Source organism: Hypanus sabinus, chromosome 21, assembly GCF_030144855.1.
Source record: "Hypanus sabinus isolate sHypSab1 chromosome 21, sHypSab1.hap1, whole genome shotgun sequence".
Classification (NCBI taxonomy): Eukaryota; Metazoa; Chordata; class Chondrichthyes; order Myliobatiformes; family Dasyatidae; genus Hypanus; species Hypanus sabinus.
Genome location: NC_082726.1, coordinates 14,551,652 through 14,563,940, shown reverse-complemented (window position 1 = coordinate 14,563,940; position 12,289 = coordinate 14,551,652). Strand labels below are relative to the sequence as shown.

The window sequence follows — 12,289 nt, the reverse complement described above, 5'->3', positions numbered from 1 at the left end:
CAATAGCTGCCTTCACAATGAACAAGGTTATTTCACCTGGCAGAGGAACTGATGTTAGTTTTTATGTTTATAATGATATGGACGGAGATTATTCAGTCCCTCGAGTCCATTACAGCCCTCGGGAGCAATCCCATCAGTCCCACTTCCCATTTCCTCTTTCCCTGTATCCTTTGCAGTGCATATCTCCTCACACATCAATTCCTCTTTGATATTTTTTTGCCATTAATCTACATTAAGGGGTAATTTGGTTTAGGTACTAACATGTCCCTAGGACACATGGGGAAGCAAGCACCCAGAGGACAACATCGCAGGAAGAATATGGAAACAATACCTGCAGTCAGGATTGGACCTGGATCCAACAATCATCAAGTCCAGCAGCACGGTAGAGCTCAGAACCTTGGCAACGATCAGCCAGCTCAATTATTACCAAAAACCGAGTGTCACCGAGTGGTTATGTATAATACTGGCAAGTTCCATACTGATGCAAACTTAGCAGCAATTAACTGTGGAAGTTACTATAGGAACAGCCAGCAGTTGACCACGTGCTGGCTGCTTTATGTTATAGGTTCTGATCAATCAGGCACTATTATCCTCGTGCCTCCAGCCTGCATAGGGTGAACTGGGAGGTGTAAGTTAGCCAGTGCAGCATACCAGTAAGAAAGTGTCTGACACAAGTGGCACAAATGAGTTAATTCAGCAACATTCACATTGCGAACAAAACTAGGAATAAACTTCATTTACTTCATCACCAGGTGAGGTGTTTATTTTCAATACTTGGGTCTTCCACGGTCTTGTCTGAACCACTATCATTGTTTTCGATGGTAATCAGGGGAATGACTGAAAATATAATTCGCGTCCACATTGCACATCGAACTAATACCACAGTTTTGCATGCACATTGAGTTTGAAGTGTTTTCTTGTGTGTCTGTAACACAACCATTAAAGTTACTAGGCTTCTGTGTGGTGGCACTAACCACAGGGGTTGCAGAACTTCCTGGAGTTGGCATGAGCTCGTGTTACTGCATCCAGATAGTTCCACACCCTGTGTGCAGATCCCTACCTTCATTCTGCTTCTCAATAATCTAAAACTCTTCTGTCTGATCCACTGAAGACTCATCAAAAGGAGGGACAGAAAGCCAACGCGTGCAAGAAGCAGGGTCGCAGGCAGCTGAAGACCAAGCGTTTGAAAGAGTACACCATTAAATCACACTCCAGCATGCCGCCTAATAACACCTACGTTAACTTCGAAAGATTTGCCAAAGTGGTGGAAGACCTCTGTGCGATGGACACCTCCTTCAGCAATCTCACTTCTGCAAATGATTCCCTCCAGGAAGATATTGACGCGTTGATTTCAATCTACGACGAGAAAGAATCCTGGTACAAAGAAGAAAATGAAAGTGTCCGGCGTGATCTTTCCCAGATCAAGTACGAATATCGTAAAGCTGAATCCAGGAAGAAGAAACTCCAAGATGAAATAGTAGGTGTGAATGACATGCTCAACACAGTGGATGGGAAGTATGTTGAGCTCCAATCTCACTTTGACTCTCTAAGTCAGGAGATCTCTGCTGAACTGAAATGGGTCCAAGAAGTAATCAGCTCCTTTCAGCCCGAGCAAGTTGCCGAGAGCTACGTGAATGGAGACTTTGCCTCTTTCTTTTACAAGGACCTGAATGAGACATTAAAGGATCTGTTAAATGGCACATGCACTGGAGAACTGATAACCAACCCGAGTGTAATGGAACCGAGTCGTTAGCTGGGTTCAGGACACCTGAGAATTCCAGTTCTTTGCGTGTTGCTGCATTTAATCTTTCTGCTTTGCTTCATGGAAGGAAATCAGTTTGAGAATTTACTTAACTTAAGTTCTGGATAGGGCAAGAAAATATTAACTTAATGGCCAAAGATCTAATTTTTAAGTATAGACCTGGCTTGCAATAATCAAAAAAGGAGAATTTATTCAACTTCTTTGACACTTTCCAGCACTAAAATTTATTAAGCTGAATGAAGTAAAAGTAGCAAAAATATTGTAATTACCGGAAGTGATGCATGGATCAATTCCACAGTCCTGTTCTACTGACTGAGTGTCCTGGGAGCAAACATGACGTGGATTATCGGTGTCATGTTGACTCGGCCTTTACACCTTTCAAATGCGGCTCCCTGTTTGGAATGTTAATTTTTCCAGATAATTAAAAGAAGTGTGCAATTTTAATGCAAACTTGTAACTTTATATATCTACCTGTCATATGGAAGGTTTAGATCCAAGATATTCTGTGTAAGCTCTGAGTGTGCTATCCATTCGTTCATGAGACTGGCCTTCAAATGACTGGTGTTAGATGATTTGGGATACTGATTATATATGAGGTGAACTAAAGATCTTCCATTTATTCTACAAGAGAACAGTAATGTGTGACACTAATCCAGCTCACTCAATCCTAAAATAAATTAATAGTCTGCACAGTCTTTGAGAATGCATTTGAAGTTTGCAACCAAGTTGCACAACTGATACGTTGTCATAGTCATAGATCTTTCAGTGTGAAATAGATCCTTAAGCCAACAAAGTCTCCTCCAGCCTCCATGTACTTACAGTCACCAGTCCTACACGAACACCATTTCATTCTCCCCACTTTCCTACCTTCTCTTACTTTCTTCCTTTCCTCCCAGAGTGCATTAGGTGCACAACTCAAATACATTCATCAGCTTCTCTTCTTTGGTACTATGGTGGAGATGTAAATTAGTTAAAGATTTTGCACCAGTAAGTTACTGGAATTACAACACCCACTCATTTGAAATTATGGCTCTTTCATCTTGTTTATGCTATGACTCTGTTTTCAAAAGTAAACCCCCCCCAAATGTGGAGAGGTTTACAGATATAACCCTCTCTCCCACTTTATTGTGCTACTGACCTTTTCACTCCTGGAGTCTTAGTCAATTATGCAGTTACTAAAGGTGCTAAAAGTTTTGAGGGCATCAGGCAGCATCTATGGAACAAGAAGCAGGGTTCAAGTTTTAGGTCAGTAACCTCGCAGTGAAATGACTTTCTGTTCAGCTTCACCTGGAACATTGGGCCCAGACAGCTTTTACGTTCACCCCCTCCCCCCCACAGTCACTCTCACCTCCTGTGGCTACGTGGCTCCTAGCATTCGGCTGGACTTCCTGCTATGGCCGTTCAGGCAGACAAGACTGGTGACAGCATCTCGGCTCAGAAAGTAGGCACTGAATCCCTGCCCACGGTCCGTTCTGTTGGCTTGTGCTAACTAAGTGAGGTCGTTTCATTGTTCCGAAGCAACTCTGGTAATGGGAAACACAAAGATATTTTTAATAAAAAATTTAGAACCACATTCAACCATGTAACATTAATGAAAATAACAATATTATTTAAAATAGGGAAAAATATATACCAGTTAACAACCTACCTGTTAACTTATATTCTTCCTTCATCTTTTTATCTGTTTCCTTAGCCTAGTGCTCAGTTTTGTCCACCTGAATGGGGTAGATAGTGTCATTTTCTCACTATCTTGAGGTAAAGTAACTCCTTCCAAGCTGCTTATAAAGTTCACTCAAAGCTAATATGTAAAGCCTCTTGTTTTATGTTGGCTCCAAAATGAAGGTATCCTCTCTAAGTATTTCCTATCTATCCCATAATCTGGTCAATCATCGGACTTTTCTCTCTCTCGAATCAAGTCCTGACCTGTTGAGTTTTCCATGAGTATTATTGGACCTGCAGGCTTGCTAGCCTGCTAATAATTACCAATTGCTTTTAAACAACACTAATCTAATATAGTTTTATTCTTTGGCATCTTTCAAAAAGTGTCAGCGTAAATGTGATATACATGAATGCCTGAATAAGTATAAATTGTTTATATCTTGAACAACTCTCCCTGGGCAACAGTGTTATCCATAAATAACAAACATCCCCTAACATTGTGCCTTCAGACTCCGTTAATAAGTTGTGCCTTTGACTGTCATATGTGAGCTTTTCCTCAATGTTCTCAGTTCAAATTGCTTTATAGAATTAATTTTCTAGCCCAATGTGAAAATGGTATTGCCCATGTACAATTATCACATTGTTTTCAAGAGTTTTGTTTAAATTCAAAAGCCTTTATTACATATAATTTTAAATTATTTTATTTCCATGCACTGATTGGAACTTATCTAAGTGTTCATCATTTAGTGACTTGCTGCATCCTTTAATTTTTACTCTCGTATATAAAACTGACTGGTACTTTGAGCCAGTGTGCAATGGAATGATTATGATATCACTCTTGAATCGATAGACCATTCAATTTGGTACAGGCACTGCTAAGTGTGGATAATGACTTGCATAGCATCACAGATACCTGGAAGTCCCACTGCACTTATTGAAGCTGCTTTCTCACAAAGTATGTGGGCTGGAGTGGAGGTGGAGAGGAATTGTTGGGTCACACACATGGTTACTGTATTGTGTTTCCATTTCTGGGAAGATGATTTAAAACTGGCCAGTAATGGTAAAATGACTTTACTCTGGTTGTGACTTTGAATTTTTGTAAAGAATTGCTGGTAGATGAGATGCAATAGTTCCTTCTTGAACCCTAACTGAACCCATCACTGCAAATGTGCACTGAGTAGTTAAATAAAGGAATTCTTGCTGGTGCTCTTGCATTGTCTGATATTGTCATAGGAGAGAAAACAATATTTGTTCCTGCAGCACATCACAAAATAAATTCCAATGATCACTTGTCAAGAAATCTTGACAGCTTGATATCTTGCTCTGATTCCCATGCTCCCTTTAAGCTCACTGAAGCTCTGGTGAATTTATTATATTGCTTTTCCATATCGAAGTCTAAAGGTGAGTTATAATTATGTTGGAGTATTGACGAGCGTAACATCCAACAGTCTAGAAAACACATTCATCCAGTACCACCAACGTTCCAAGGATGCAGAATTCTGGAGTTTTTTTGAATTCACGTTTTTCCCTGCTTTTAGAGAATTAAAATGAGAGCATTTACTCCCACAAGACTGCAAGACATGTTTGTTTAGTTTCATGAAATTTGTACTCTCCAGGAACAACTTTAAGAATAGCCAAGGCTTCCATCGTATGGAAGCAATATAGATTGAACTATTTTCACTCATTTTCAGGGTGTGAATGTCGTGGCATTTATTTCTAATGAAGGGTCTTGACCTGAAATGTTATTTGTTTATTCCCCTCCACTGATGCTACCTGACCTTCTGAATTCCCCCATCACTGTGTCTGTGTGTGTGTGTGTGTGTGTGTGTGTGTGTGTGTCGCTTGATATTCCCAGCATCTGCAGAATCTCTTGTGTTTATCTCCCAGATGCTAGTTTGTCCAGTCAGTGCAGGATCAGAGTCAATTAGAAACCTGTTCTCTTTTACAGTGACTCACTTCATTCAGAGTTGTAAGTCATTTAGAGTATTGCCCGTATTGTTAAATGAATGTTTGGAGGCTCATATTGTTGCAGCAAGTCAAAAGGCTTCACAGTAGCAGAGTAAGTCAAGTGGCCCCCCCCCTCCCAAAAGCTGTCCTCCCCACCAGTTTTCAGTGTCTGTCTGCTTCCTCAGAGGAGATTATTTCCACGTCTGCCCCAGAATTTAACCCGAGAAATAACAGCAGATGTGTGTTTTCTCCAAGAAGCAACAGTAAAGTAAGGAGTAAGCAATACCCTCTGAATTGGAAATCCCTGGGTGATTTGCATCACCTTTGCTGTAAGCCTCACTGACGCAGCAATTCACCACCGACTGAGAATCCCTGGATCTGTTTAGTAAGTGTGAGTTAAGTTAGTTAAACAGAGAAGTAGGAGCTGATATTTTGCTAGATTTACATTCCTGAAGAGAGACGCTGTGTATCTACTTGCTGGATCTTGGACTTCTTAAACAGAGCAAACTCGGTCAGTCTGAGTTGGCAGCGGCACCCTGAGCACTGGATCGTGTGCTCAGCCTGCTGCCGACTCCAGATTCAGCTCAAGCCATGTCATCAAGTTTGCTGGTGGCAGCAATGATGAGCCAGCATACAGAGAGGAAGTAGAGAGGTGAGTCTCAACGTGGACCAGGCAAAAGAAATGATTGTGGACTATAGGAAATCACAGGTTAACCACTCTCCACTGTTCCTCTGTGGGTCTGCTGTGGAGAAGGTGAAGGGTGCAGAGTTCCTCGGGGTGTTCATAATGGACGATCTTACCTGGACCCACAACACTTCCTCACGAGTCAAGAAGGCACAGCAGCATCTACACTTTCTCAGGACATTAAGGTGTGCAAGGTTCCCTGCCCCCATTCTAACAACTTTCTACAGGAGCACCATCAACAATGTCCTGTCTGACTGAATCATTGTGTGGTACAGAGGCTGCAAGGCATCTGACCGAAGACCGTATAGAGGATAGTTAAATCTATCACTGGGGATCCCTTTCCCGGTAAATGTCACAAATGGGGAGTTTTGCAGATGACGGGCCCACCACCCATCCCACAGTCTCTTTGACCCACCACCATCAGGAAGGAGGTACAGGAGCATCAGGACTCGGACTGCCAGTGGGAACAGCTGAGACTAGTGAATACCCTGTCACCACCGAGGTCCTGCCACCAGGCCGGCCAGCTGGTTACTGCTTACCTGTGCAGCATGCATTTTGAATTGTATTTTATTAACTTATTTATGGTAGTATTTTGGTTTATGTGGTTTGTGGGTGCACCGTGGTCCAGAGGAACTTTGTTTCATTTTGTCAGATGACAATAAACTTGAACTTGAAAGTGTATATATTTAAAAATTCCTGAATTTCTGCAGCAGGTTTTGGAGTGAAGTTCCTGCTGCTGTGCACTCAGAGTGGGAATTCCAGGATTTAGAGGCATTAATGGTTAGAAATACTTGTATCAAGATATTGGGAATGTGTTGGTTCCCATGTGCCTGCTGCTCTTGAGCTTGTGGCTAGCGGAGGTCAGAGATTTGGGCGTGCTGTTAAGGAGCCTTACAGTTCGTCACAGAATATTCTCAGTCTAAACTGAAGCCCACAGACAAGTAAGTCTAGATGACTAGAATGTGCTCCGTCTCAAATGTGGATCTGAAGCCAAGGTGGGCAAGTTTTCCAATTGAATCACTGCCTTTCTTCCCTCATCACAGCCATCAACTGTGGGTGGCCTGGTAGCGTAGTGGTTAGCACAACGTACAGGAGACCAGGTTCAATTCCCGCCACTGCCTGTAAGGAGTTTGTACGTTCTCCCTGTGACTGTGTGAGTTTCCTCTGGGTGCCCCAGTTTCCTCCCACAGTCCAAGCATATACCGGTTGGTCATTGTAAATTGTCCCGTGATTAGACCAGGATTAAATCGGGGGTTGCTGGGCGATGCAGCTCAAAGGGTTGGAAGGGCCTATTCTGCACTCTATCTCAATAAGTATTTAGTAAATAAGTTAACATGAATTTCTTGACGAGGGATAGCTTTTCTTGAATCAGTGCAGCAATGGCAACCAGTGAGTTTAGGTTTAGAGGACTGGACAGCCAGTTGAGTGGGTCACTTAGTATTAAGTAGGATTGAACTATTGTGGTGGTGTTGGAACTGTCATCGTCCAGGCAAATGGAAAGTGTTCCATTGTGCTCCTGACGTGCCTCATACTTGGTGGAAAGTTTTGTGGAGTTGGGATGTGAGTCACTTATGCAGAAAACCCAGGTTCTAGTGGGCTCGGGTAGAAGTGGAACTATTCCCTCTTTGATTAGAGCAGTCCCAACATTAAACGATTCAGTCCGATGCCATGCTAAATGAGAGTGAGTCAGTGGTTGCCCCAGTCCTGCTGCAGGATTTCAACTCAAAAGATCAACAATTCTCTCCTTCCACAGATGCTACTCGAGCTGCTGAGTTCCTGCAGCAGATGGTTTACGGTTAGTAACATCCCAATTGCCAAGGAATTTTCCCAATTTACTCTGGCCAGGTCAGCAGCCCCCGACCAATGTAAACTCCCTCTGAGCTCTCAGTGAAAGGGTCTCCAACCTGAGGTATTAGTGGCGTCTGTACTGCTTTATCATTATGCACGTCCTACATCCAAAGTGTTTATGTGGCTTGTCCAGTTGAGTTTCTGCATCCAGCCGGAGCTCTCCCTGGAACTGGAAGGGTCAGGAACACGCTGAAGAGACCCAGGGACTGAACAAATAAAAGGACACGGTCATTCTGGGGACAGATGTTACTGAAAGAGAATTGCTGACAGAACCCTTATTCCTGGCACTCCGGTTTGCCAGTTAGATTAGTATGTTGCATAGATTAGGGAGGCAAAGGGGGCAGATCAGATCAGGAGTGATCATCACCAGCATGCAGACACCCTGATCAAGAAAGCTCGCCGACAGCTGCACATCACTATGGTCAGGGAAGCTCATCAACACCTCTACTTCCTCAGGAAGCTAAGGAAATAATGTATGTCCCCCATCAACCCTCAAGAATGTTATGGATTCACTATAGAAAGAGTTCCATCTGGATGCATCACTGCTCTGCACGAGACCACAAGAAACCACGGAGAGTTGTGATCACGGCTCAGCACATCACAGAAACCAGCCTCCCCTCCATGGCCCCTCTCTATACTTCTCAATGCCTCAGTAAAGTGGCCAGCATCATCAAAGATCCCAGGCATTCCCTCTTCTGCCCCTCACGTCAGGCAGAAGATAAGAAAAGCTTAAAAGCATGTGCCACTAGTTTCAAGGCCAGCTTTGCCTCACTGTTTAGGGCACCCTAAGACAATAAGATGGAGTCTTGGCCTCACAATCTATCTCGTGATGATCTTGCTCCTAGTGCCTACTTGCATTGCATTTTCTCTGCTGCTTGTTACACTTCATTCTGCATCTGTTTGTTTTCCCTCGGTGCACTGTGTGATGCATTGATCTGTATAAACTGTAGACAAGACAAGCACTTGAGACCCATATCAGAATCAGGTTTATCATCACTGATATCTGTCATGAAATGTGTTTTTTTTTTGTGGCATCAATACAGTACAATACATAAAAGTCTTGGGCACCCTGGCTGTATATACGTGCCTAAGGCCTTTGTGCACTGCTATACGTAGTGAAAGGAGTAAAATATGGCACATTTATTCCATTTTAGAAAGGAGTTCTACATGTAAACTCTATTCTACAATAGGAAAAGCCCATTCATTCATCTGGTGGTTCTGGTTTTGATTAGAAGTGGGAGGATCATTTTCATCTAAAAATACCATGACAACCTGGATTACAATTCCTTTGCACCCTGCCCTCTTGGTTCCCTCCGTATAGAATATTTTCATTGTGGGTCATATTGTATTTCAGTACAGTGAAGGCAGGGACACAGTAAGGAACTGATACTCTGGTGGAGCAGCATCATAGACGAGGAGGTCATGGTGGGAAGGAAGGGACAGGACAGATAGGGCACCAGGCAATGGAGAGAGGGTTTCAAAACAAGCGGCTTCACCTCTTCTACACATCCGTACATCAACATGTTTTGTGGATAAAACCTGCACCAAAACAAGAAGTTTAGCAGGCAAAGTTTTAGAGTGAATGGAGATCCAGTAGTTTGCCAGAATCTGATTCACCCTGTGGGACAGGAACTTCTTTACAGTACTGCAAAGGGCCCGTTTGGAACTTGCTGAAGTCAATGGAAAGTTGAGACACTGGAAGTTAACACAGGGGAAATCTGCTGGAGGAACTCAGTGGGTCTGGCAGCACCCGTGTAAGAAAGGGAATTGTCAATGTCTCAGACTGGGAGCGGAGACGTGAGATGCCCAGTAAAATGAGGTGTTTCATTTGTGAGAAGTTTTTCTCACCATCCCTGAAGTTATCCTTACATTGTGCTTTCAATGCAGTAAAATTCTCCAAACCACACAAGGAACTTGACCCAGAGCCAAATAAAAGATCACTATTTTTACAGTGCATTTCAGTCTCTCCACATGCTCAATGAAATATGTTTGTAATGTCATTACTGTAAGAAATAAAATATCTGAGTTGTTTAGAACAAGTTCTCCAAAGTTTTGATTGTATTGAGTGAAGATCAGGGATAACTTCACTGCTCTTCTCCACAATGATGAATCAAAAGCAAAACACTGCAGGTGCTTAAAATCTACAGCAAAAGAGTCCATTCTGGGAATAAAAAGCAAACAGTTCCTGAAACAGATTAACCATAAGGCACTGGAGCAGAATTAAGCCAGTCGGCCCTTCAAGTCTGCTCCACAACTCGGTGGGCCGAATATGAACTTCATATCCAATCACTTAACTGTTCTGTCACTGCATTTAAGTGATTTCTTCCTTTCTTTCAGCCAACCAACAAACGACAAGCTCTCGTCAGAAGGGAATCTATCGTTAATTTGGAAAACTTCAAGAAGTTGTACATCAGAAGGAGGTGGAAGGTGAGTAAAACGCCACCTCCAGCATCCCCATCTCAAAAATAACTGTGAATTCCTGGTGTACCAGCCGAGGAGTATCTTTGTATCTAATATATCTCCGTTTCTTTTCAGCTTACGTATAGGATTGTTTCATTTTGCAATCATTTGACTCGTTCGTTCCTTAAGAAAGATCATCTAAAGAAAGAAGAAGCTCTGGTAGGTGGCACAGTAACAATGGATTGTAGCTGCAGCAAATATATTTCCTAAACTTTTAGACCTGGACCTCAATGGTAATGGTGACACAACTCTTTCTCTGAGAACAATGTGTTAATGACATTGTAACTTGCAGTTTAGCACAGCAGCTGAAAGGCTTCGCTGCAGCGTTTTGGGTGTCGATGGGATAAGGATGCAATACTGGCAACACTTCTCCATCCTCACTTACTCACGGGTGGTTATGGAGTGAGTTTTCAGGTGATACGAAGCTGGATGGGAGTGTGGGCTGTGACGAGGATCTGGCTCCAGTGTGATTTGCCAAGCTGTAGCAATGGGTAAATGCAGATAGAAATGGGCTTATCCATTTCAGTAGCAAAGCCAGGAAGCCTGACTGAGATGTAAATGCTATTGACTGGGTAAGGAAGGGGTAGGCCAGTTGTTGAAAGCAAGCATGCAGGCACAATAAATAGTTAAGAAGGCAAATAGTGTGTTAGTTACAGAGAGAGTAATCGAGGACAGGAACAGGAGTGTTCTGCTGTAGTTTGTATTGAGACCTCACCTTCAGTACTTGGGTCTCCCTATCACAGAAAGGAGATCTGCGGTGGAAGCAGTTCAGGGGAGGTTCACCACACCATTTCCTGGAATGGCAGGGCTGATGTATGAAGGGAGATTGGCTTAATGGGGTTTATATTTGCTGGAGTTTAGAAGAATGGGAGATGATCTTGTAGAAAACCAGAATCACCGGCGTATGTCATGAGCTTTGTTAACTTTGTGGCAGCAGCACAGCGCAAAACAGGATAATAGAGAGAGAAATAGAAAACTGAATCACTCTGTGTGTGTGTGTGTGTGTAATTCAGTTTTCTTTTTCTTGTGTGTGTATATATGTATATAAAATAAGTAGTGCAAAAATTATGAAATGATTAAAAAAAAGTCGTGAGGTAGTATTCACAAGTTCAATGTCCATTCAGAAATTGGATGGATAGCAGAGAGGAAGAAGCTGTTCCTAAATCATTGAGTGTGTGCCGTCAAATTCTACAAGCTCCTAACAGGCAAGGACAGATGATTTGCAGGGAGGGTGTTTACAGTGGTGGTGGAGTCGCAGGCTAAGAAGATGAGGCTGGTCATGTAGGAGTGAGATGAGGAGGAATAATTCTCTGTCACAGAGGGCAGTTGGAACCAAATAATTAAATATGTTCATGAAAGACTTGGATATAGTTGTCATGCCAAGGGACGAGAGGCGGAAGCAGGAACGGGACAATGCATCTGCCGTACTGAGTGCCAGAATGACTTGAAGGGCTAAATGACCTCTTATTTTCTACGTTTAGTCCAAAAATGTTCTTCAACTGGGACTCTGAAGCTAGTTTCTGTGTTGCCACTAGTCTATGCACGTCAACAAATACACTCAGAAACTTCTATAGGTGTACCATGGAGAGCATTCTGACAGTCTGCATCACTGTCTGGTATGGAGGGGCTACTGCACAGAACTGAAAGAAGCTGCAGAGGGTTGTAAATCTAGTCAGCTCCATGTTGGGCACTAGCCTACAAAGTACCCAGGACATCTTTAGAGAACAGTGTCTCAGAAGGACAGTGCCCATTATTCAGGACCCCCAGCACCCAGGACATGCCCTTTTCTCACTGTTACTATCAGGTAGGAGGTACAGAAGCCTGAAGGCACACACTCAGTGATTCAGGAGCAGCTTCTTCCCCTCAGCATCCGATTCCTAAATGGGATATTGAAGCTTTGGACACTACCTCACATTTTAAAAATATAC

The 12,289-nt window shown here is 42.9% G+C and overlaps 1 protein-coding gene across 6 annotated transcripts in view; it reads left to right on the top strand.

The window, feature by feature from the left end:
- The window catches only part of dapk2b (death-associated protein kinase 2b), a 205,671-nt gene that overhangs the window by 134,004 nt on the left and 59,378 nt on the right, over window positions 1–12,289 (top strand). For 5 of the 6 annotated variants that reach the window (XR_009507185.1, XR_009507186.1, XR_009507188.1 and 2 more), the window contains exons 10-11: window positions 10,239–10,328; window positions 10,437–10,520. Coding sequence is in view for 2 of the 6 variants with exons in the window: in XM_059946014.1 (XP_059801997.1) it covers window positions 10,239–10,328; window positions 10,437–10,520 (174 nt within the window). In the remaining 4 variants the exon portion in view is untranslated. Of the gene's footprint in view, window positions 1–1,111; window positions 4,616–10,238; window positions 10,329–10,436; window positions 10,521–12,289 lie in introns of those variants that run through there. The other variant, XM_059946013.1, reaches the window with a different exon arrangement.